Below are 27027 nucleotides of genomic sequence, written 5' to 3' on the forward strand. Positions count from 1 at the left end.
ATCAGAGTAAGTCGAGGGATGGAAGAATATAGGATTCCATGATCTGAAAAGAGGGACCGGGATGAGGGTTAGGATTTTGGGGAGGAAGAATGATGAGAACTGAAGGATTGATGGGATGATTTGTTTCTTTGTTGCAATTGGTTTTCCTTTTTTAATTTGCACAAACGCAAAGACGACCAGCCATAAAAAGAAAGCCACGATCGGACATGTCTGCCACCATTTTAAAACTTCTACGGGGCATTTAGCCAAAATATTCCGTCCATCTCATTAGGAATACTTTTCATAGAATTTCTTTATTGATCGAGAAATTTTTAGATGAAGTTTGCTAAGTTTATTCTAGTTTAACATCAAGATTCACACTTGATAATTATTTACTTACCGATTATTATAGATCGTTCCCTTCTTGGTCATTTTATGCCTCTTAATGTAATGTTTTAATAATGTTTTTATCAAATCAAAGATTTTTACCTTCATCAGTTTAACAACGATTTTAAAGGGGAAAGGGGTTTGTGGTTCGATTTCTTAGAATGAATTATGCCTTGGCATGTTTAATTCAGCCTTATGTACTATTAAAATGGGTAATTTCCTAGTATACGATTTTTGGACCCCCCCAGACCCTTAAAATGATTTAAGTTGAACTCAGAAATACAAAGTTTGGTTGTATATTTTCTTTGATGTTTTAAATATGTTGAGAGATATTTTATCATCCAATTTACAATTCTGTTTCAGACAAGATGTCGTTGTTGACTGTAGCCAAGTATGCCGGGGTCGGCCTTAGCAAGATTGGAGCTCCTGCCATGTCCAGTGCAGCAAACTCATTCAAGCAAACCCTGCTCAATGTTCCTTCCACGGAGGTATCTATATATATACTTTGTCTGTCTGTATGTCTGTTTGCATCGAATAAACGTCAAAACATCTGAACAGATCGGCCGTAAAGTTTGTGTGGACCTCACATGACCCCAGGGAATGTTTATGAATGATCAAAATTTCAAGAAATAGCATACAACAATATTTGATTTTAATTAAAGTTTTAAATCCACAACATTTTTTTTATAAAATCCGCGAACTTTTTTTTTCTTTTTTTTTCTATGTATACAAAGAGAAAATTTACAATTCAAATACTAGATAAATTAAATGTAAATTTGTAACGAAAGGCGCGAAGTGACAAAATTTAAAGCTTTGTTCACCAAGTTCTGATAAGTAAACCATATGTTAAACTATTTTTGTTTTTATGTCCATACAATCGGTTATGTTCTAAACTATCTATTGTGTTCAAACCCTCTGTATTAGAAAGACCATCTGTTATTAAAAAAATGTCTGTGTGTTTGTATTTGTATGAACTTTCTGTCATCATTTCCTGTTAAAACTGTCCGTCATTATGTGGAGATAAAACTATCTGTTTTTTAGTGAAGTTTAACTGTCTGTCAAGTAAATCTAAAACTTAAAACCGTCTGTTGTGTTATACTGAACTAATACTAACTAATTATTACAATCTGTTATGTTAGGTGACAGTGCTTGAGAATGGTATGCGTGTTGCGAGCGAGGATAGCTGTGCACCAACAGCAACTGTTGGTCTGTGGATTGATACTGGTTCAAGGTTTGTGTTTTAATTATGCAATTTTTCAACATATTTTTCATAAATAATTTTGGCCGTCATAAAAAATATTCGACCCATAAGGGTATTTGTTTTAACAAATTGTTAGTGAGGACAAAATATGAAGGTTGTTGTCATAAGTTTTTACTTAAATTACCTTTACGAAAAAATTGATAATTAATCTTTCGAAGATTCATTCTTTTCCTTTGGAGATATGAAATATTTTTGTTAAGATCTATTTAAACTGTCTCTATATGCTAGGTACGAGAATGCATCTAACAACGGTGTTGCACACTTCTTGGAGCACATGGCCTTCAAGGGAACCTCCAAAAGGTCCCAGACCGACCTTGAGCTTGAGGTCGAAAATATGGGTGCACACCTCAATGCCTACACCTCCAGGTAAAAGTTGTTTATATCTATATAAAAAAGCTTTTCTCTCATATATACATTTTTGTTAATATATTTGTATAAATGCTATAGATGGCCAACCAACTGGACCAAATTGGCTGAACTTTTCTATTTTAAAATTCGAAATTCAGCTGTGTTGAATTATTTTAAAGCATACTTTAAGAAAACTCGACCTAAATTATAAGAAAAAAATATTAGATAATTACCACCGAAGTTGATTTAGTATTATTAAAGCCTGTATATTTTGACCTCGAATAAATCAATTAAAGAATAACAATAACATATTTTTGAATGTTTTGAATTGTTCAAGTGTTTTATTTCTTATCGAAAGAAAAGAAGAAAGTTGTTAAATCACATTTGCAAAGAATTAACTTGATCTGTATTAGGGAACAGACCGTGTTCTACGCCAAGTGCTTATCCGAGGACCTGGAGCACGCCGTAGAGATCCTCTCTGATATCCTGACCAACTCAACCTTCGGGGAGCAGGAGATCGAGAGGGAGAGAGGAGTCATACTCAGGGAGATGCAGGAGGTAAGCTTATGATTTGTTCACTGTTCAGTGCTACGTCATTTTTTTTTTTTTTTTCAAAATACACCTAAAAATCGTTATTTGTGTAGTAAAATATTGATACATTGGTCGTACCGCTCGACCTTTCTTGTAGTTTGAGGCGCCTCGTCTCAGGCATAACCCAACCCTGTAAAAAAATTAAAGAAAGATATGATGGATTCATTATTTTGGGAAAGTGCTGGGTAACTCTCAAAAGATGTGTCTTTAATGACGACCGGAAATTCTTAAGTTATGACGATGTGAAGGTTAAATTTGGTTTGCTAGACTAAGTTCTTAATTAAAAGTCATCTTAAAAATCAAGGAAAACAAGTGTACATCCGAACTATGAATTTGAAGAGAAAAAATGAATACATTCCGTACAGTCGTCTCTTATGTTGTATTCTTTGTGAGAAATCCTATACATTGAAAATTGCAAATAGTAACATATTAGAATTGGTAAATTCAGCCTCAGAGAAAAGTTTTTATTAACAGAACTGAGGTATTACGTTTTCTTTAATTTTGTCTGTAGATTCTCTATGTTTTCGTTTTTCTTAAAATTTATTTCATTGAAATAATTATTGATTCTATTAAAATCTGTATCAATTCACTATACTAGGTTGAGATGAACCTGCAGGAGGTTGTGTTTGATCATCTGCACGCTGTAGCCTATCAGGGAACCCCTCTCGGTAGAACTATTCTAGGACCCGCAAAGAATATAAAATCCATCAACAGGTCAGGAGGATTGTTTTCAATTATTTATCCAAAGGAGTTTTTTGCGCGTCTACTGCTGGAAAAAATACAGAAATTGTCATAATTAAACACTTCGTAAACCTAGGTAAACGACGTTATCTTTCACAAATTCACATTGATCAGATAACGGTTTCAACTTTCATGGGTGCCGTTGTGAATCAGTCATTGCCATCTTTGTATGGAGGGTCACTTGACATTACGCGTACAGTTCCTTCAAGTTATGATTTTAGACAGTTTTCTGAGTTGATGATTTCTGATGTTTTTTTGGGAAGTATTTTCCATGAGATTTTGTAAATTAAAGTAGGAAAAAAGATATTCAGTGGCCGAATTTAAAGAATTTGAGCGGCGGTTTAAATTTATGCCGCGGTTTAAATATGGTTGGTTCCACTTAAAATTGTATCAAATATTTCAAGATTTAAGCCGGCGCTTAATTTAAACCGGGTATTGGCGGATGTTAACCGCGGCTCAAATTCTTTAAATTCCATCTCAGAATGTATATTCGACATCAATTGCCAAGTTTTGATACTTTTCACCCAAAAAATTTAAATTTTCTCCTAACAAACATTTATTTTTCTTAGTTCACCGCAAATGATAATAGTTATAATTCAACCTGTATTCTAGGAATGACCTGACCCACTACATCAGCACCCACTACAAGGGCCCTAGGATGGTGCTGGCTGGAGCTGGAGGAGTTGATCACGGCAAGCTCTGCTCCCTCGCGGAGAAGTACTTCGCCAAGATCGGAACTGATTACAAACACGAGATCCCTCTTGGACAAAATTGCAGGTTTCAATTTAATGAAGATTAAACAATATTAAAAAAAATTCAATTTTGTTCCCTAATTTTTTGTTGCTGTTCCCTGCAATTATAAACTGGAGGGTGAAATTTATTTTCTTAAGATTTGTTGAAAGAATAGATATACCACTGTATGAAGTCTAAACGAATTTTATGAACATTTAGTTTAATGATGTACATCGTACACTACAGAAGTGCACACAATTTAAAGAAGATTAAAACTTTAATTATGTGCTCGCTAATCTCCGTTTACACTCATAGAACGTACTGCATACTGCATTTATTTTTGTGCGTCCACTAACTTGCATCGAAATCCAGGAAACATATGATTAATTAGGTCTAGTGTCGGGGGATAATTTTCACATGGGTTGTAAGTTGGTAGATTTTATCTAACTAAATAATCCTAGATATACTGGCTCTGATGTCCGTGTCCGTGATGACGGTATGCCCCTCGCCCATGTTGCCATTGCAGTTGAAGGTGAGATTAAAACACGTTCGGGTTTTGATACTTTTTCTACCCTAACATGAAAAATAATGTTACAAAACGCATTATAGGGAAGATTGCAAAAAGGGCTGTTGAACGTTAATTTTGTAAAAAAGTATCGTCGACGTTTTTTGTAATTAACCAGAAAGTAAATTATTCGAATCATTTTCATTCTTCAATTCTCTCCTCCTCCCGTGCCCCAGAATTTCTGCTAGGATGTCTTTGAGTGAAGATTACGGAACGTGTAAAGCGATGCTCTAATTTCATTTTGATTAAAAAAGTTCTTGTTATTGTTGTCTATTTACAATGGGGGAGGGGGGTAGAGTTTTTTTATTGTAAGGATAATAAACTTAAGAAAAAAAGTCAATCAAGACCCAGATTGAGGAAAAAGGAAAACAAAATTTATGAAGGGGGGGGGGAATAGACCAATTATGAATTTTTATTAGTAAACTAATCCTTTTCTTGATCAGGATGTGGCTGGAGCAACCCTGACAATATTCCCTTGATGGTTGCCAACACCCTGATCGGGAACTGGGACAGGAGCATGGGTGGTGGTGCTAACAACTCCTCCCCCCTCGCCAAGTACTGCCACGAGAAGGGATTCGCCCACTCTTTCCAGTCCTTCAACACTTGTTATAAGGTATATAATAATATATAATATATATAAGTTATTTAATTTGATATTTTTAACTGCAAAACTTTTCCATTACCACTTTTCACTTAAGCATTTCTAAGAAATAGTTTTTTTAATATCTCTTCCTTCTACCTAACCCTTTCCCCCCCTCCTAGGACTACCTTACCTCTAATCCCTCCTACCCCACCTTCCCTTCAACCCCACCTCTAATCCTATTTGTTAAGGATACTGGATTGTGGGGAATCTACTTCGTAACTGACTCTGTGAACCAGGAGAACATGATCTACAATATCTCGCATGAATGGATGCGTCTTTGCAATAATGTCACCGACTTCGAGGTAATTTAATTAAATTTGATTAAAAGGCGGTCGTTCAAACCTAGAATGAATTGATTGATATGATTTATTTTATTGATTGATTGATACATTTGATGCATTTTGATTGATGAATTAATTGATGCATTGATTGATACATTGACTGATGCACTGATTGGTGTATTGATGTAATGATTGCATTAATTGATACATTGAGAAATACATTGACTGATGCATTAATTGATGCATTGAGTAATGCATTGACTAATGCGTTAATTGGTGCATTGATTGATGTATTGAATAATGCATTGATTGATTTGTTGATTGATTTTGTCGCTTGATGGTTAGTTGATTGAGTCTCTAACTTTGTGGTTGATTAGGTTGAGCGTGCTAAGAACCTGCTGAAGACAAATATGCTTCTCCAGCTTGACGGAACTACCCCTGTCTGTGAGGATATCGGTAGACAGATGCTTTGCTACGGCAGAAGGTAACAATACAGTATACATACACCTCTTCAGGGGTGTATATCTTCAGGGCTGTGTATTTTTCAGACACCTTTTCCGTAACTTTCACAATGTATACAGAAAGCCTACATTATCGTTCATGAAAACCGACCCTCGCTCAGTAGTCAATCATTTTCAAAATTCAAACGGGGTTTTCTTACATTCAATATAAAACGTCATGGGCAAATACAGCTTATTGATATCTTGAAAAATAAGTAATTGCAAGCGGTTTTCTATAATCTAACTTTTGAAATTGTTATACCTTCTTAATTAACTACTAAATACTAGATATAACATAATATAGACATCTTCACTAATGATATCTATGAAATTTAATCTTTTCATAGTTAAATGTTAAAATTGATCTACTAATGATTTAATTTCTAAAAAGTATTACTAAATAAATAAATAAAATAAATAAAATAATTATTCTTCTACTTTGATTCCTTTTTTTTGGTTCCATTTTTTATATTTTTGCCACTTTAAACTGCCTTTGCGAAAGAAATATTGCAAAAATATGGCAAAATGGTTAATGTAAAATGAACTAACAAGAGTATTAATATTCATTATAAAGTTCTGCAATCTACATACTGGTAAAATTAAATTACATTTGTTCTCGTGTTTAGAATGCCCCAGCACGAACTTGAGGCTAGGATCGATGCTGTAGATGCTCAGCTCGTTAGAGATACATGCTACAAGTATATTTATGACAGGTGGGTTTATTTTATCATGACTGATGAAAGGGGGGGGGGCCGGGGGTAGGTTTGTTGATTTTTCTTGGGAAGAAAAAGCATGATTAATTAAAATTTATTCCATATATTACCTCTTAAGTTATATGGGTTTAGAGGGGTTTAATTGCGGTTGTTTTTTTAAGACCTATATATATAATTATAATTAAGAAGAGGGTAGTTTTGTTGAATGTTTATATTCATAATTTTTTAATCCTTTTATTAGGTGCCCCGCCGTAGCCGCAGTTGGGCCCATTGAGAACCTTCCCGACTACAACAGAATCAGATCATCTCTCTACTGGCTTAGAGTTTAATTTAAACATCAACCAAATTATTTAAAAATTAATAAATCTGTTGGATTGACGGGAAAACATCTGCACTTGTTCACTGAGAAACTATTATCTGACATTCATTGCTCTGCCGAGATCGGAGCAAACCCTTTCTTTTTCTGAAATCCTAGATTTTAAATTTAATGTTATGACTCTACAAGAAAAATCTAGTTCCGTGTACATATTTCAATAAAGATTTAAAACTATGAAGTTAATGAATATGTAATCTGTTAAATTCTTTCTGTAGAGTTCATCTTAATTTTCAGATGAGATTATAAACATGTCTCCGGGGGTGTTTGCATTTGATATATGCATCACGTTCATCCTCGCAGCACTGCTTCTTTGGAGGTAAACCAGCAGAAAATATTATGGTAGTGATAAAAGGGGTTGTAATTTTAACTGGCTTTTAAAGGGAGTGACCGGCATGGATTTTACAAATTTAAGAGGCCAAATAAAATCTTTGTCTGAGAAAAAATTATGGGAGATCTCGTAATTTCTCTCTCAAAATAGACTATTTTCAATTCCCGTTTCTCAAATGAATCCTAAGAAATTTGTCTACAACACTTCATACTCAGTTCAACCACCATACATCGCCGGTCACTCCCTTTAAAGGGAAAAGTTGTGAATCAAGCATGTAACGTATCAAATGCTAGGTTCCTTGAAATTAGGTGTACTGATGCCGAATTAAAAGAATTTGAGCCGCGGCTTAAATTTGAGACGCAACTCAAATATGGTTGATTCCACTTAAAATTGTATTCAATGTTTCAAGGATTAAGCCGGCGCTCACATGAAACCGGGTTTTGGCGGATTTGAGACGCGGCTCAAATTTATTAAATTCAGACTCAGTTTCTTTAACGATTCGTTTGTTCACTACAAGTTACTGTACATAGTTTGTTCTCAGTAGGGCACAGCGATTAGTAAGTTCACAAAAACGTACTCCTTGCACTAAATATAAGGAAGTATTCTTGATTTGAAACGCGAAATTAGTTATTAACACTCATCAGAAGTGATAGAAAAATGTATGAAAAGAAAAGAAAACGGTTGGAAATGCAAACATGTATTGTATTGAAATATATGCTAGCGACAAACTGAAGAGCAGTTGTTTACATGCGAAGGATACGCTTTACGTCATATACGCACAAAGCGTGTAGAGCTCTCAATTAGGTTACGCACTGTTTCCAGCTACACGCAGGTACAGTGATTTGTACAGACAACGTGTTCTTGGTACACTGTACTAATATATATCTAGGTACAGTGATGTGTACAGACAACGTGTTCTGGGTACACTGTACTAATATATATCTAGGTACAGTGATTTGTACAGACAACGTGTACTGGGTACACTTTACTAATATATATCGAGGTACAGTGATGTGTACAGACAACGTGTACTGGTCACATTATCTGTACTAATATATATCTAGGTACAGTGATGTGTACAGACAACGTCTACTGGGTACACTGTACTAATATATATCTAGGTACAGTGATGTGTACAGACAACGTGTACTGGGTACACTGTACTAATATATATCTAGGTACAGTGATGTGTACAGACAACGTGTACTGGTCACACTATCTGTATTGACCGCCTGGTATTTCTCCTTCCTCATAATTTTTATTCTTCCTCTAGATGTTTCTTCAACTGTTTACAGGCAACTTTTTATTCTAGAAAATATAGATGGAATTCTTGTCGTCTTCTTTTATATTTTAATTTTAAAACGTTGCTAAAGGATTTTTAATTTGAAACGGAAATATTTCTCAAACTTACCCTGAACACTTTTATAAATATACTCGTCGCAACTATTGCAAACAACAAAATTCTCAACAATGTTTCTGTAGTCCAAGAAAGAACAAAGATGACAAAAGATATACATAAGGCGCGAAATTTGAAAATATTAAAAACAAGTTTATTCCAGTTTTTTAATAGATTTTTATTTTATCTTTGTTTGCAAACACTTAAACCACGTGTTTCTTTTGGAAGCTTTCCTAATAATCTTTTCTTAAATTAAAACCCATGGGTTTATATTTTCAAGAAAAATCACCCCCCCCCATTTTTCTGAAATTTTTTTCCCCCAGATGTTATTTATGTTTGCATAGAGCGCAAAAAGAGAATCAATTTAAATGCGCATAACAATTTATTCCCCAGCTCAGGGAATATATGGGTTTCAGGATATGTTTACCATAAATTGAACAGATGCCACCTAGGGCATACATTTTCTTCTTCTAATATTTACCCCTTTTCCAGAAGCTGTCATCTGCGAGCAATTAATGGGACCGGATCAAATATCACAAATACAAACTTGACCCAAGAAGATACAACACTGGTAGAAGTATCAACTGTCAACTCTTCAACATCCATCACAGATTCTTCAGGAACCAAATTTAATTAATATCAAGAGGTAGTTGAACTACAAAGACTAAATTGAACCACTTTTTTTAAAGATCATGAAATAGTGCACAAGAGAAGAGGTTTAACCTAGTCCACGTAGTTTTACTATTTCTCTCTAACTTCTATATATATATATTCTTTTCTTGTCTGTTTCTTACCGAAAAACGTCCAAACGGCTGAACCGATCGGGCCCAATTTTTTTGTGGGGCCTCAAATGATTCCTTAAATTTTTTTGATTTTTTTAAAATCCACGAAAAAAATCGAAGATGAAGCATAGTTTATTAAATTTGGTCTTAGGAAACCTGTTCGGGAACTCATCTACACCAGAATATGATCCTTGCAACACACCGGATTTTATTGTAGAGGACTCATCGTTGTATAATCTATGGAGGGTAGTTTACTGGAGTAGTCAACTTCTAACCTGGATATTTCTTCCTCTTATGCAGGTATACAATATACAATACATGGTTCAGGGTTGAATACAGGGTTAATGATTGACAGGATTCAGGGTTGAGGACAGGGTTCAAGGGTGAGGACTGGGTTTATCGTAAAGGATATGATTTAGGATGGACAGGGTTCAGAATTGAGAACAGGGTTTAAGATTGAGGACAGGGGATTGAGAACAAAGTTTAAGATTGAGGACAGGGATCAGGATTGGGAACAGGGTTCAAGGGTTGAGAACAGGGTTCAGGGTTCAAGATTGAGAACAGGGTTCAGGATTGAGAACAGGGTTCAGGATTGAGAACAGGGTTCAGGTTTGGGAACAGGGTTCAGGATTGAGAACAGGGTTCAGGATTGAGAACAGGGTTCAGGATTGAGAACAGGGTTCAGGATTGAGGACAGGGTTAAGGATTGAGGACAGGATTCAGGATTGAGTACAGGGTTTAGGATTGAGGACAGGGTTCAAGATTGAGGACAGGGTTCAGGATTGAGAACAGGGTTTAAGATTGAGGACAGGGTTCGGATTGAGTACAGGGTTCAAGATTTTGAACAGGGTTCAGGATTGAGGACAAGGTTCAGGATTGAGTACAGGGTTCAGGATTGAGTACAGGATTTGATTAAGGACAGGGTTCAAGATTGAGGACAGGGTTCAGGATTGAGAATACGGTTTAAGATTGAGGACAGGGTTCGGATTGAGTACAGGGTTCAAGATTGGGAACAGGGTTCAGGATTGAGGACAAGGTTCAGGATTGAGTTCAGGGTTACAGGTTGAAGAGATAATTTAGGATTGAGAAACAACTTCAGCGTAAAGTGAAATGTTGAGGATTTAGAAATCTGGATTCTGGACAGGGTTTAGATAAGAGTCAGTTTTTATACAGGGAAAAAATTTCATGAGATGGTGTTGGTTCAGCTTACAGGTTTAGGTTCAGAACTTCAATGAAACAATATATTTATTCTTTCATTTTCAGAGTTTCACGCAAGCTGGAGAGTTTACATTCTGGGGTAAACTGAAATCAAGTTTATGGGATAATGCAATATACTACACTTCCTACCTGTTCATAGCCATCATACTAGTCATATATATTGCTGTCCAACCAGGATTAGATCTAGATGGAAACAAACTAAAGGTAGAAACATTCATATTGTAGACTTGATCAATTATTATAAAGTTGAATGTCCGACTCAATAGGGTTCCCTGTAAACATTTGTCTATTCAATCTTTTATGAGATATCTTTGTTTTTCTACCTGAAATTGATTATTTTTCATCAAAAATTGACTTCTAGATAGGTGTAAAGGGTCACTTAGAATTACGTTTACTGTTCTTAAAACATTTAAATAATATTGTTTCTTGGGGGAGCTGGGGGGNGATATTGAGATACGTTATGTTAAAGATTCTTTTTTGTATTTTCTTAATGTAACATGAGAACTTCATCAACTAACAGCTAATTAACAGAGGCAAAAGGAAATTTTATTGGGTCCTAGGAGAGAAAATCTGTATTTCATTACTTATACACTGAGGTTTGATTCTTAATAATAAAGTTATCTAAAGAAACTGTACTTGCGTAATTTCAATTTGAATGTGAATACTTATACTCTGCCACTTCTAAAAAGGATATATCTATATATATACATTTCAGTTTTTAAACTTTGCATTTTATTAAAAAAGGAGAAAAAAGAATATATATATATATAAATCTCGGTTTGTCTGTCTGTTTGTTTGTTTGTTTGTTTGTTTGTCCGATCAAAACTTGGGAACTCATGCACCGATCGCCTCAAATAAATTTTGATTGGGGAATTCGGGAAACTCACGGGAATGTTTTTAGCTTGGTTTTGAGTGGGTCTACATTAATAGCGAAAATTTAGTTTCTCGGTAAAATCGTTCCAGTGCGGGTAAACGGCGGGAGTAACTTTTAGTAACCTGGGCAGCGCTGGGTTCCCAAGCTAGTATTAATGTTAGCTTGCAAACAATGTGTTCAACATTTACAAAAATTTCAGTAAATACATTTTTGGTTAGTCCAAGGTTTAAAGGGTACCGTTGTGAATCGGGAATATCCCTCTAGAAATGGAAGATGGCTTAAAATTACGCTTACAGTTCCCTTAAGTTATTTATTCAGGCAATTGCAGCCGCAGCAAGCAACACCTGGGGTCTAACATTGCTTGTGTTTATGCTTGGATACGGCCTTGTTGAAGTTCCTCAACAACTTTGGAATTCAAGCAAGAGGGGACACAGGCTTAATCAGGCATATTTTAAGGTAGGAATACAAGGTCAAACCATTTTAAGAATTACACCCCTACAAAACTTGAAATGGAACGGTTGCGTGCAGATATCTTAACCTTGTTTTCACAATTTCCTCCAAAAAAATCATTAATTTTCCTCAAACAAATCCAAATATAAAAAACTGTATTTGAATATTTACTAGTGAAAGATTACAAAATCACTTATATACCCTTGCTGGAATAGTGTAACTTTAGAAAAGGGTATGGGTTACTTTAATAAAGATAAATAAGACAAATGACGTAGTTCTTTTTTAGGCAGCAGCAATAAATTATCCTTTACTGAAGAGAAAAAAAAACAAGATTAAAAATAAAATGGAAGAATTAAAAAATTAAAACGGGGAAAAAATTGTTTGTGTTAAGGTTTCCAAACTGTGGGGTGAGAGAAGTGATGCTGAAGGGGATTTAGAGGAAGCTCTGGGTAGCGTAGAAGCTGCTTCAAGGTATACATTTCTCAGGGGTTCATTTAGAGGAAGCTCTGGGTAGCGTAGAAGCTGCATTTAGAGGAAGCTCTGGGTAGCGTAGAAGCTGCTTCAAGGTATACATTTCTCAGTGGCTCATTTAGAGGAAGCTCTGGGTAGCGTAGAAGCTGCTTCAAGGTATACATTTCTCAGGGGTTCATTTAGAGGAAGCTCTGTGTAGCGTAGAAGCTGCTTCAAGGTATACATTTCTCAGGGGTTCATTTAGAGGAAACTCTGGGTAGCGTAGAAGCTGCTTCAAGGTATACATTTCTCAGGGGTTCATTTAGAGGAAGCTCTTGGTAGCGTAGAAGCTGCAAAATCTGGGCCCATCGTTTCAGCCGTTTTGAGGTTTGTTGCAGATACAGACAGACAAATAAGCAGACGAGGAAAATATGTATTAATAATAATAATAGAATATTTGTTTCTACATTAATCCTTATGATCTCACCCTGCCACAGATCACCTGACAATCTCCTTCCTTTAAATCAACTCCTTGCCTATCCAAAAATCCTAAAACATAACTTGAATATTGTACTTGTTTTACTAAATTCAACGAAAGGGCAGAGCTGCCCGTGACTGAAAATTCGTGTAAAATCTGACGATTCACATAGTTTGTAAAGAGGCCAAACATTTAGCCTTGAGTCTATTCGGTCAAAACCACACTTAAACTGAAGTTCCACAAATAGTAATTAAAAATATCAAAAAAGGCTCGAAAAACTTTTTAACGAAAAATTTAATATGATAAATTTTGTTGTATATTGACGAAATTCCAAATATTTGTAAAAAGTTGATAATTATTTATTTCTTGTAGGCAAGTGGATTTGGCGCACTCTTGCAGACCCTACATTGACATCATTCTAGGCAAACCAAACCTTCAAATCGCTCATAAAGTTTAAGAAAAGAAATGAAAATAATCCGATCGATTCAAATTTTAATCATGAATCATCTTACGTAGGGTGTCCCACGAGGTGCAAGACGACTTGAAGGTCGTCTTTCATCTTCGAAATATTTTGCAGTACTCATTCGTCAACCTACTTTTAACTCTAAGATTCATGAAACAATAATCACAAAATTCTCCTAGTCCTGGAATTTTCAAAATGTGGTCTGCCTTTTTTGTGTTGTCAGTATTACCGGAGATATTAAGAATTTTGTTCAGATTTCAATTTATTAAAATCCAAATTGTCGAAATCGGTACAAGAGTCGGGACTAGGAGGTATTTTGTGATTATAAACTCAAGATTTTTCCTTCCAAAATCAGGATAACTAATAACTGTCGCAAATTATTTGAAAGAACAAAGACGTCCGTCAAATTATCTTGCTACTGTCATGTTTCGCGGGACACCCTGTATCTCTGAACTTCATCAATCTTCAGTGTATTAAACGAGAAACTATTGATATGAATGTTTGGTTTGGTTAAAGGGAAGGTACCAACTGAACTCCTGGAAAGGGTTCGACGAAGAAGAATTGAGGTTGGTAGAGTGTAATTGTGTAACATTCGGATATATACTGTACAAAAATAAATCAGTTAAAAATCATACTTTCATTTTAAAATTTTCTAAGGTGGAGGAAGGGGTTTAAACTTTATCTAGAAACATGATATGAATTGTTGTCAATTGTATACTAAATTACGGTTTTTTTTTGAGAAATCGCAAGTGTAATGCTCTAATTTGGTTGATACTGTAAGAACTAGAAAACTGTTAAATTAATGTCTTACTTGCCCTTCCCTAAATACATTAGTCGCTGAGAATTTTGTAGTTTTCAATTGTTGCAACTGAAATATCTTTTAACGTGTTAAAGGCACCGTTTTTTAAGTAGTTCAGTTGAAGATTACTAAATCATTTGCAAGATTTTACAAGAAAAAGGAAGAAAACGAAAAAAAGATGAATTCCTCTTTTTTTCGAGTCTTACTGTTTCTTTATATTTTAAAATCAAATTGTTAATGTTGTAATGTGTTTAGCAAGACCCGAGTATTGAGATCAATGAGAAACATCTTGCCAAGTTGCACAAGCGGGTCAACATGGCTTTACAGGCACACAAGTGAGAACCAGAACTTATTTAATCTTTTTAGTCATTTTTAATCAGATAAACAAAAAATATGTATTGTTTTTTAATAAGGTTTTGGTCATTTTTAGTCTAGCCGAAAAGAGCCAATTTTAATCCAGAATTTGCATTGATTTGATTTGGTTGATTGGTTCATTGATTGATTGATTGATTGATTGATTGATTGATTGATTGTTTGATTGATTGATTGATTGATTGATTGATTGATTAATGGAGTAATGGATTAGTGCATTGATGCATTGCTAGACTGATGGATTGCTGAATTGTGGAAATGATAGATTGATGGATTGATGGATTGATTTTATTGATTGATTGATCGTGTAGGAGAACTGAGGCTCAGTGGGAGGATCTAATTGATAAAGTATTTGCACATGAGGATCAAAATAAGAATTCACTCAGCGCAGACAGATCTTTCAAACATCAGATGCCACGCAAGGTAAATAATAAATGATTAATAATCATTTCGTACAGTGCTTAGGAAAAATTGATCCGGATCCGTGGATCGGCATATTTTTGCGGATGCGGATCCAGCAAGTCAAAATATTGTGGATCCAACGAATCCGGATCTGGATCCTAAGCACTGATTCCGTAATAATCAAGGCATAGTCTTCTTCAAAAATAACCGCTAACAGACGGAAATTTTTTCACTTGATAAATGACTCAAGTCTACTGTACACCAACGTCCAACATGGCAAGGGCAAAGCCAATTGCACACTAACAGTCGCCTAAACACAGTTCAAGAAAAACTTGTCATGCTAAATAACAACTTCTAATTAAAAAGTAAATGCACTTTCTTTCTGCAAGTAATTATTTTTTTAATTGGCAGAGAAGCAATCGTTTCAGAAATTAATTTTTTTCTATAAAAAATATCAAAAAGTTTAATTATCAAAATTCTTAATATTAAGAATTTTTCTTTTTAAACGGAAAATATACATCGCTTTAAATATATATTTATTGTATAAAGAAGATTTATCGATGAAAATATATAATTATTCTATAAAGAAGATATATCCCTGTAAATATATAATCAGTGTAGTAAGGAGATATATCCCTGTAAATATATAATCATTGTATAAAGGAGATATATCCCTGTAAATATATAATCATTGTATAAAGTAGATATATCCCTGTAAATATATTATTATTGTATAAAGGAGATATAAGAGATATATCCCTGTAAATATATAATTATTGTATAAAGTAGATATATCCCTGTAAATATATAATCATTGTATAAAGGAGATATTTCCCTGTAAATATATAATTATTGTAAAAAGGAGATATATCTCTGTAAATATATAATTATTTTATAAAGGAGATATATCCCTGTAAATATATAATTATCGTATAAAGGAGATATATCCCTGTAAATATATAATCATTGTATAATGGAGATAAATCCCTGTAAATATATAATTATTGTATAAATGAGAAATATCCCTGTAAATATATAAGCATTGTATAAAGGAGATATATCCTTGTAAATATATATTTATTGTATTAAGGAGATATATAATTAGTGTTATACATGAGATATATCCCTGTAAATATATAATTATTGTATAAAGTAGATATATCCCTGTAAATATATTATTATTGTATAAAGGAGATATATCCCTGTAAATATATAATTATTGTATAAAGTAGATATATCCCTGTAAATATATAATCATTGTGTAAAGGAGATATATCCCTGTAAATATATAATTATTGTAAAAAGGAGATATATCCCTGTAAATATATAATTAGTGTTATACATGAGTTATATCCCTGTAAATATATAATTATTGTATAAAGGAGATAAATATATAATCATTGTAAAAAGGAGATTTATCGGTGTAAATTTATAATTATCGTATAATGGAGATATATCCCTGTAAATATATAATTATTGTTTAAAGGATTGCTGGTATCGTGTCGTGTATACTCCTCAGGTAGAATGGTATTACCAATGTTTACTGGTTCCTATGCTCTACAGAACTTGTGCAATCATAGCTTCAGCTCTATCCATCATAATGGAGTAATGGATTAGTGCATTGATGCATTGCTAGANCTACCCCGGCCCTCCTGTCTCCATCATACTTACTTTATATTTATGTCAACCCCTCCACGTTATAAATGATATTCACATTCAAAAATTTCTTGCAGAGTCTCGTTTTTACCATTAGAAATATCCACTCTAATAAATTCATCAAATTACGAGTTATCATCGTTTTTCCCTCATTAAAATCTACAATTTTGTCAATTTCCTTCCTTTTCTCTGTTGCAAATCCGTCAGTTGGATTATCGAGGAAATGAAATCGATTAAATCATAAACTTTCACATGGGAAAAAAAATAGATTAAGTCATTTCAATTTAGCTTCGACAAAGTTTTTAAAAGTACCCTTGTTAATCGGACACGTGAATCACAAAATGGAGGTTCAAAGTTAACAGTCCCTTTGATTTGTTTTGTTTAGGTGACCTTCTTCGTGAAGAGTCCCACGTTGTCCCTGTTCGCTCTGTTTATCCAGGCCGCCAGCTACAACCAGAACTATACAGCAATACAGATCATCTCATTCCTTACCATCTGCTATATGGCACTATGTGCTTTCTATACTATATTCAAGTAAGTAAATCCAAATAGATTATCAAGTACAATAGGTGGCAACAGAGAAATGGATCTATTATACACGACGTCACAAGTGTCAAATATAACAAGGAAAACTAAATTTTCTCGCATTAGTCGACATGCTTTCCAAGATTTAATAAAAAAGTGTATAAACAGAAAATAAAGACCACATAAAATTTCACTTATTTTACTGTAAGCACTTTATTCTAAAATTATCACTATTATTAATAATTTTGTCGGACACAAAAACTGAAATGACACTTGTGACGTGACGTCTGAATACAGCTGTACTGAGTCTACAAATTCTACGTTGCATCTATTGTAAATCTAAGTCCGTCCCCCCTGTAGTTTTGTTAATAGTTTTGCAGTTTACTTCGTGTTTAAAAAACTTTTAATCAAACTCACTTCCCTTCAATACTGTATTCGGTTTAAGTTTGTTTTTATTAAATTTTGCAATTTTAACCCGCCCATTAAAATAATAAGATTTATTTGAGGGAAATAGTTGAGAAATATATGATAAATTTTTTTGAAATTTTAAATAACAAAAACATGAAAGAAAAAGGTAGAAGAACCAGGAATTCATTATAAACGACGTCTTCAGTTTTTACAGTACAGTTTTTACAGTACAGTTTTTATGGTACAGTTTTTTAAAGTGCAGTTTTTTACAGTACAGTTTTTTACAGTAAAGTTTTTACAGTACAGTTTTTACAGTACAGTTTTAACAGTACAGTTTTTACAGTACAGTTTTTACAGTACAGTTTTTACAGTACAGTTTTTTACAGTGCAGTTTTTTACAGTACAGTTTTTACAGTACAGTTTTTATTTACAGTGCAGTTTTTACAGTACAGTTTTTACAGTACAGTTTTTACAGTACAGTTTTTACAGTACAGTTTTTACAGTACAGTTTTTACAGTACAGTTTTTACACGATTATATATTTATTTTAATGTTCAGGGTACGTGTATTGAACTATTACTACCTTGCTTCCAACCATCAGAGCGGAGAGTATACTCTACTATTCTCCGGAGCTCTACTGTGCAGGCTTACTCCTCCCCTCTGCCTAAACTTCCTCTCTCTCATACACATGGATAGGTAGAGCTAGCAGTCATACAATTAAAGGGACTGTACGCGTAATTTCAAGTGGTCCTCCAAAAGATGGCAATGTCCGACTTTCATAGAAGGCTTGCATTTTTTAACAATAATTATTTTGCATTTAAAAAAAATATTTATCGTTTTATCTGATTTTTCTTTGGTTATCATTTTATCTGATTTTCTTCGGTTATTCTAGAAAAAATTAAGAAAACAAGAGCGTCGCAATTCTAAATCTTCTTTTTCTTTGAAAAATGAACTTTTATAAAAAAAATCTGATTTGAAAAATGAAAAAATGCATTCTTGTTCCTTTAACAGAATTTAGTTGAACCAATCTAAGTTCTGTCTTTGATCTATCAACTTGAGTTTACGTGAGGTGGTAAAATTTGAAAAGTTTCCAGTTGGTTTTACTAGCTCACATCTCAGAGTTAAATGGAACTTACATTTTGTCCAATTTTCCTCACAGATTTATTTAAAGGTCAGAGCAAGGTGATGGGGATAGGTTTTCGGTTTTCTTATAACGCGGTATATGTCCGTAATTCTGAAATTAATTGTAAAGATTTAAATTTGTACCTACAGTATAGCCGATAAAAACCTTTGATCAGGTTTAACTCACAAACACCTTTGGTCAGGTATTTCAAACAAGGTCCGTAGATCTTAACAATATAGCTCTGCTACCATTGATAAAATTGGCCTGTATAATGTTTTTTGGTCTCTTGTGTGCTTTATCCCCATTCTTAGTCTGTAATAAAAAACATATATAGGTTTTCACAGGGTAAACATAAACCCACAGACAACCATTCTTATCTGGAAGTAAAGATAAGTAGTACTTTGCCTGCTTGTGATTATGTAAAACAATCACAAAATAGAAATCACATTGGTTTTACGATGCACAGATATACAGAGTAACATTGTGTACACCTTACTGTGACGTACAATGGGCGACGTTTATATCAATACAATGAAGACGAATTTTCTAAACAGGTTTTATTTTTTACCAAGCTTTTTCAAATTACAAGTTTACAAGTAAACAAAGAGAAGCCACTAACTGACAGCTTTTCTTTTTTCCATTTTAATGTGCGTAGGAAACTGGTTTAATGTAAATAAACATTAAACAAGAAGTCTGAGTCTGACCGTCCAACTCTTACTGGGAAATTTGGACATCTATTTCTGACAATATTTGTTATTGTTTTGATAAAATTAGTTTCTAGCGGTCCGTCAAGGTCAAATTCAAATGTGTAAACAATTATATTCTATAAATTGTTTTTACCAAACATTGTTGCAAAGTTATTTTTTTTAATAAGAAATTAGATTTTAGATTTTGAATATTCAAATTTGCAAATAATCCTATACTCGTATATTGGCCTCGTATTTCTTAATATATTGGTTTATTTTAAACTCTGGAAAACGTCTTTATTAAATATTCAATCACTTTATTTCTTTTTTTTAAAATATGATTTTGAAAAAATTTGTACAATTGTACAGTACAGTAACCGGCGTATCTATCAATGGATTAATAAAAGCAGAATGACATTAAAATGATGTAATAGCTTCATTCGCGAATTGTTAACCCTTATTTAAATCTCAGATTAGTTGTCATATTGAGATTTTAATGCGGTCATAGGTTGACCCGTCTGAGTATTAATCTCTGTTTGTCTGTTGTGATGTCCGATCACGAGAAGGTTAGGTTGACATTTTAACATTTTACACGTGTTTCTTTTTTAGTCACGTGCTCGGTGAGGATCTGCCTGAGACCGCGTACACCAAGGTGATGGGACACATGGACGTTGTCTCCATCATCTCCGACTACTTCAACATATACTTCCCCATCCTGCTCATCGTCCTTACTCTATCCACATACCTTTCCTTAGGTATTACACGGCAAAGGATTATCAATTATCAGTGCTTAGGGACAGGGTCCATTTCATTTTGATGCGGATCTGGATCCTGGATCCGTCCTGAAAAAAAGGGATTCGGATTTAGGTCCTGAATATTTCTGTTAAATAAAGAAAAGATATGAAATTTTTTGGATAAAAACTATTTTTTTAATCTTGCCTTTTGAGGTTGATTTTTTTTTCCTCAATAGTGGCAGGAATTATCCCCATCGGGATAAGTTTTGGAAATACATTCCACAGTCGTTAATTGAAACTTTTTTCTAATAAGAATGAATTTTAATTCTGCTTCAGGTTCTAGATTCCTTTCAAGTCTTGGGTTCCAACAGTTCCTTGTGAGTGATAATACTAGTGGAGAACTTGTGGAGGAGGGTAAAGAGCTTGTTAGGTTAGTAAGAATTTATTTGATTTATTATACATTTTTTTTCGAAATAAGCATTGTAGGTTTCTCAAGAACCCTTTTTTGATCGGAAAAACATGTTGCTAAAATTGGTTTATTGGTTTTCAATCACAGATTTGTGTTCCTCAAGGATTTTGCACATTTTAAACGCTGACAGTATTTATCTTCATAAAATTTTTAATTTAATAAAAAATTGACTCACTATCGTAGTTCCCCTCTAAGAGAAAAAAAAGAATATTGTTCATCTGTGAAAATAATGAATAAAAATATTAATTCATTGCAAAAAAGGTAGAGTTGAAGATGAGGAAAGATGAAAGATTTAATATAAATATTTGATTTGTTGATTGATTAGAATTAAATGAGAGAAATTTAATCGGTGAAATCAGGAAAATTTATTAATTGATTGATGTTTATTAATTAATTAATTAATTAAAGGCGGCCAGTTCTCCGTCTCAAAGTTTTTCAAAAATATCCCATTTTTTCGTTATATTTCAAACTTCGGATTGTATAATGCATAAACATAATAATTAATGAGAGAAGGAAGAAGAGGTGTACATTGAAGCTGAATTATAATTGATTAGGATGAATTGATCAATCAATTATTCAGAGGGGAGAAGAGATATAGAGTGGATCTGATTAAGATGAATTGATCATTTGATTATTCAGAGGGGAGAAGAGATATAGAGTGGATTTGATTAGGATGAATTGATTAATCACTTATTCAGAGGGGAGAAGAGATATAGAGTGGATTTGATTAGGATGAATTGATCAATCACTTATTCAGAGGGGAGAAGGGATATAAAGTGGATCTGAATGATAATTGATTAACATGAATGGATCATTTGATTATTCAGAAGAGAGAAGAGAAATAGAGCGGAGCTGAATGATAATTGATTAACATGAATTGATCATTTGATTATTTAGAAGAGAGATGAAAAATAGAGCGGAGCTGAATGATAATTGATTTAAATGAATTGATCAATTGATTCTTTGGAATGAAGAAGAGGAATAGAGCGGAGTTGAATGATATTTGATTAAGATGAAGAAAGAAGAGATAAAAATTTAAGCTGAATTAAAATTGGTCAGGATGAAATGATCAATTAATCGATTATTTAGAAGGGTGAAGAGAAATAGAGCGGAGCTGAATAATAATTATTTAGAATGAATTAATCAATTGATTATTTAAAAGGGAGAAAAGATGAAGATTGAAGCGTAATGATAAAGAAAAAGAAAAGTTGATTTGTTGATTGTTTACAGAGAAAGAAACCAATTAAAAGAAGCTCATAAAGAAATAAATTTTTTTCTAAATTAATTTCAAGATTGACACTTGTGAGTTTTCCTTAGAGTTTATTCCCATAAAAAGGGAGAAGAGATGAATGAAATGATGGAAGAAATAAGCTGAATGATAAATAAGATTTGATTATTTGATTGCTAAGAAAGGATAAGATAGAATAATAAGCTGAATGATAAATAATAAGAATTAATTATTTGATTGGTAAGAAAGGAGAAGATAGAATAATAAGCTGAATGATAAATAATAAGATTTAATTAATTGGTTGGTAAGAAAGGATAAGATAGATTAATAAGCTGAATGATAAATAATAAGATTTAATTATTTGATTTGTAAGAAGGGAGAAGATAGAAGAATTAAGAATTTTAAAGAAAATTTAGAAGAAATTTCGTTAAAGAAAGAAGAAAGTAGGATTGGAGCTTAATATTAAATTTGCTAGACAAATTAATTAAAAATTGTTCGGAAGGAAAATAAAATAAAAATCAGCTGAATGAAAAATAAATATGGATTCATGAAAGAATATGAGTTAACCCACTTGAAACGGCGCACAAGAGAAGTGGTTTAACTAAGTCCACGTAGTTTAACCACTTTTCTCCATTAATTAAATTAATTAATTTACACCATACTCGTTACTCAAAGGCGGCCAGTTAGCCCTCTCAAAGTTTTTAGAAAATATCCCATTGTTTCGTAATATCGAAAATTTATGCAAGTTTTAAATAGGTTTTTTTGGATGTATCTATAAAAACGCTACTATATATAAACGCAACCATATAAAAACGCTACCCTATATAAACGCAACCATATAAAAACGCTACCCTATATAAACGCAACCATATAAAAACGCTACCCTATATAAACGCAACCATATAAAAACGCTTCACTATAAAAACGCTGTACTATAATTCGGAGACAAGTAATGTCTGTTTTTCAAACTTAATTAGACGAGAAATTTTGTATATCCCTGTATTTGAAATCTCTAGAAATAGAATTAATTGCTCATTAAAGAAATAGATGTAATAATTTGTGATACACCAGTAATTTTTCAATTTATGACTGAGAATTTTAAATACTATGTTAAATGTTCTTTTTGTTTACATTTTAAAACAAAGAAGAAAAAATTTTGCGGATTTTTAAAAAAAAAATCGCGGATTTTCAAGAATTTAAATTTTTTTTACAAAATTAAAAACCTTTAAATCACATTTTTAAAAAAAAATTTACCATTCATAAACCTTCCCTGTGGTCACGTGATGTCCCACAAAAAATTTGGGCCCGATCGGTTCAGCCGTTTTGACGTTTATTGGATACAAACAAACAAACAGACACCAAGACAGACAAGGCAAATTTGTATATAGATATATATGAATTATGAAATTTTTTCAACATTGATCCTTATTCTCCAGTAAAACCAACCAAGGTCGGTTTTATTACATTGGGCCGAAGATCGTGCAGCTGTCAATCACATGACACAAGCTGTCGTCAGGGTTGGGTCGAAGATTGGGTTTAGTCGGGATTAAGGAATTACGGTTGGAGCCAAACTTTTAAAATCTCGGGCTCAAAAGAAATTCTGTGGTAGAACTTTCTTCGGAATGTATACTGTATAGCATAAACAAAACTAAATCAAGTAAGCAGAGTAAGACTGACTAAATTGAAAAATAAAGAGGAAAAATAATTGTTTAGAAGGGAGAAGAGAAGAAGAGGAAAGTTGAATGATGGAGGAAGGAAAAATGGCGAAAACAATATGAATTCAAGGGAAACAAGGGAAGCAAGGGAGAGTTCAAGCCCTCCTCCAAGGGAATTCAATAGACAAGTAAGTTTACTGCTCATTGTTAAATTGTCAAGTAATAATTACTGGGAATAGAAAAAATCTTAAATATTAATTAAAAACTAAAAAAGTAAATAATTTTTTTTATTGAAATAGGTTTTTTATATCTTTTAATTGATATTAATGTAGTTTTTATAGAAAAATTCAAAAAATTCAGTTTTTATCGGACCTTTTATATTTTTTAGTTCTGTGAATCAAATCATTTTCTAGGATAATGTATTTTTCATCATTTCACCTTTCATGAGTTTCACTGTAAGCATTTTAGATGAAAAATAACTTTTCTAGGGAAATTTATACATTGGTTATTTTAAGTATTTTTTTCGGGAAACAAGGGAGGAAGTAATGATCATCAAAATTATAAAGCCACTTTTTTACTTTGTTTTAGGTTTCCGCATTCTCAAATCGGAATCAAGATATGGAGATAACGGCACGGGAGCCACCGAGAAATATATTTGACGATTTATAAAAATATATTTATTATTCTGAAACGGGAAAAGAACTCATTTAAAAATATTTAGCATAGTGTATAGTAGAAAAATAAAAATTAGCTTAGATGCATTTATAAGAATTGTTAAAATTCTTCACATTCTTGCAAATCAATTCTCACAGAATACGCAGTGTCATATCCGTGAACCAAATTATTTTCTAAACTATTAATTGGGTTTTACATAGATTTTTGCTCATCCAGCCTAAATGTTGCTAGTTAAAAATGATTTGGTTTAAAAATTCTAAAATATTGTATCTGCAATCTCACATGTTTTTATTTGATTAATTCATGAGTCTATACCTTACAAAAGTCATTTTATTTTCATTTTTTAGTTTTATAGTCATTGAATTTTATAGTTTTTTGTTGTCCAGTAAGCCATGTTTGATTTTTAGATTTTAGTTATCTTAATCTTAGAAAACATCTTTTTAACATTTTAACCGGCTAAAATTTGCATATTTTCAAGTTTAATGTTTTAAGGTTGCATATATTCGGAGCATTTGGCCCGAAACAGTTTTTAAAGAAATTTTATTTTAGCTATTTTTTTCCATTGAATCTTGCTGTAATTTTGCATTCCATCGTTGTGATTTAAGTTAAATGTGTACACTGATGTTTAATTGTAGAGTTTATAATTATTTAATATTTACCAGTTCAACGTGTAATATATATATATATATATATAAATATTATTTAGAACTTCCTTTACATTTTTCAGACTATATTTTAATCTGACCGTCGCAGCGTCGGCGCTGCACTCTTCTTTAGGTCGGATGCACAATATTTGTAGGTCGGATGCACATCTTTATAGAAGGTTTGATGCACATGGGCACATTTTTAGGCATAATATAATGATAATTACAAATTCCTTAGTAACATTTTGTAAAAAGAAATATCATTATTATACAGGTTTTTTTTATTATGCAAAAAAATAGGAGTACAAGTATGATAGCGTGTTCTAGAGGGACTACGCCCCCCTCCTTCTTCACAGGTCTGTATACACCCTTGCAAGGGGGAAACAAGAAGATATATTTTTAACAAATAGAACCATTTAGCAGATTGGGCAGAAGAGCAACATCGAGAACATCCAGGAGAATTACTTTGAGATTGGGCAGAAGAGCAACTTCGAGAACATCCAGGAGAATTACTTTGAGATTGGACAGAAGAGCAACTTCGAGAACATCCAGGAGAATTACTTTGAGATTGGGCAGAAGAGCAACTTCGAAAACATCCAGGAGAATTACTTTGAAATTGGGCAGAAGAACAACTTCGAGAACATCCAGGAGAATTACTTTGAGATTGCAGGGCAGAAGAGCAACTTCGAGAACATCCAGGAGTATTGCTTTCAGATTGGGCAGAAGAGCAACTTGGAGAACATCCAGGAGTATTGCTTTCAGATTGGGCAGAAGAGCAACTTGGAGAACATCCAGGAGAATTACTTTGAGATTGGGCAAATAACCACAATCTTTGATGATCAGCTACAGTTCATCGTACTTTTGGCGTAGTATCTCATTTTCAGATTTCAGTTTCTGTCTCCAAATCAAAGAAATTATTCTTCAGGTCTCTGTTATGCTGGATCAGGTTGGCCAAGAGGATAATTATCCCCTTCTCATCTGTTCCTGGAACTATACCCTCCTCGGGTAAAAGAATTGGCATATTTGAGTAATATTCCATCAAAGTGAACTTGAAGGAATCAATAGTTGCTGCTAATTCATCCTTTTCTCTCTGTAGCTTAATATTGTTTTCCGTGAGCTCTGTGATTTTTTTTTCAGCTTTCAGTTTTTCAGTGGAGTCTTCTAGTTCCAATTTCCCCAGTTCTTCCTTTGGTTTAGGATTACTGTTATCCTCAGGTACACTTTCGTCTGAAAAGATATTTTTGTCGTCAAATATATCAATACAATGATGACTTTCTACTTCAATTTTTATATCTATCAATCTTTGATGTGAATAATCCACCTGAATTATGAATGTTTCCACTATTCTTCATTACATCAACATCATTCATATCTTCAATATAGTCCTCTAAATATATCCAGTTAAGATTTTATAAATCACAAATTTGCAAGAGAAGCTGTTTGTTGACAGCTTGGCGCTGTTTTCAAATTTGTATGTATCTGAGAAATTATGCATGCTGTTTGAAATAAAAATTGAAATTAAAAGTGAATGATATATACTTTGGAGAAAAAAACTCAGCGGGAGCGGTTGAACCAGCGGTTGAGATCTAGCCTAGACTCTACGCAGTTCAGAATAAGAAATGCGCCTTTTTTTCTCAAATTTAAAATTTGTTCAATCAATAAATTCCTGCTTTTTTCATTCATATTTTTATTCACTTTTTAAAACTTTTTTAGTAGTTAAACACACTTTTTTGCTTTCAACCGCTGGGCTCAAGATTTTTCAGCAACTTTTTTCCTTTTAACTACTTGCACAGGGTTCCTTTTATCCACCATGGAAAATAATTTTTCATGAAAGACGTTCTCTTTCCACCACTGGTTTTAAAATTTTTCGGCAACTTTTTTGCTTTCAACCGCTAGGTTCAGGATTTTTCAGAAACTTTTTTCTTTAAACCTCTGGGATGCTTTAACACGCTAGAAAACAGTTTTTAATGAAAAACGTTTTCTTTTAAAAACCGGTTCCAAGAATTTTCAGCACCTTTTTTCTTTTAACCGCTGGTTTTAAGATTTTTCAGCAACTTTTTTGCTTTCAACCGCTGGGTTTAAGATTTTTCAGCAAC

At 33.1% G+C, this 27027-nt stretch overlaps 3 protein-coding genes across 3 annotated transcripts; 2 read left to right on the forward strand and 1 right to left on the reverse strand.

The window, feature by feature from the left end:
* Positions 1 to 729: 729 nt before the first annotated feature.
* On the forward strand, positions 730 to 7291 carry LOC111705523 (mitochondrial-processing peptidase subunit beta). Its single transcript, XM_023478102.1, has 12 exons — positions 730 to 854; positions 1506 to 1597; positions 1856 to 1993; positions 2389 to 2533; positions 3165 to 3280; positions 3920 to 4084; positions 4501 to 4571; positions 5048 to 5217; positions 5436 to 5549; positions 5906 to 6012; positions 6655 to 6741; positions 6983 to 7291. Exons 1-12 carry the CDS (start codon positions 735 to 737, stop codon positions 7068 to 7070), a joined length of 1413 nt encoding a protein of 470 aa, XP_023333870.1. The 5' UTR covers positions 730 to 734; the 3' UTR covers positions 7071 to 7291.
* A 53-nt stretch (positions 7292 to 7344) lies between these two features.
* Positions 7345 to 24465, forward strand: LOC111705526 (LMBR1 domain-containing protein 2-like). Its single transcript, XM_023478107.1, is given in 18 exon segments — positions 7345 to 7433; positions 8624 to 8740; positions 9334 to 9461; positions 9775 to 9923; positions 10887 to 11045; positions 12034 to 12171; positions 12557 to 12636; positions 13466 to 13515; positions 14073 to 14122; positions 14611 to 14690; positions 15039 to 15150; positions 16616 to 16747; positions 17171 to 17319; positions 18276 to 18413; positions 20136 to 20281; positions 20597 to 20690; positions 23671 to 23800; positions 24201 to 24465. Coding segments are annotated over 18 exon segments (2001 nt in total). The 5' UTR covers positions 7345 to 7365; the 3' UTR covers positions 24282 to 24465.
* Positions 24466 to 25197: 732 nt separating this feature from the next.
* On the reverse strand, positions 25198 to 26339 carry LOC111705525 (uncharacterized). The gene is made up of 2 exons (XM_023478105.1): positions 26253 to 26339; positions 25198 to 26158 (listed from the first exon to the last, which is right to left on the reverse strand). Exons 1-2 carry the CDS (start codon positions 26299 to 26301, stop codon positions 25812 to 25814), a joined length of 396 nt encoding a protein of 131 aa, XP_023333873.1. The 5' UTR covers positions 26302 to 26339; the 3' UTR covers positions 25198 to 25811.
* Between the last annotated feature and the right edge of the window lie 688 nt (positions 26340 to 27027).

The sequence above is a fragment of the Eurytemora carolleeae genome, unplaced genomic scaffold (assembly GCF_000591075.1).
Source record: "Eurytemora carolleeae unplaced genomic scaffold, Eaff_2.0 scaffold667, whole genome shotgun sequence".
NCBI classification, from domain to species: domain Eukaryota; kingdom Metazoa; phylum Arthropoda; class Copepoda; order Calanoida; family Temoridae; genus Eurytemora; species Eurytemora carolleeae.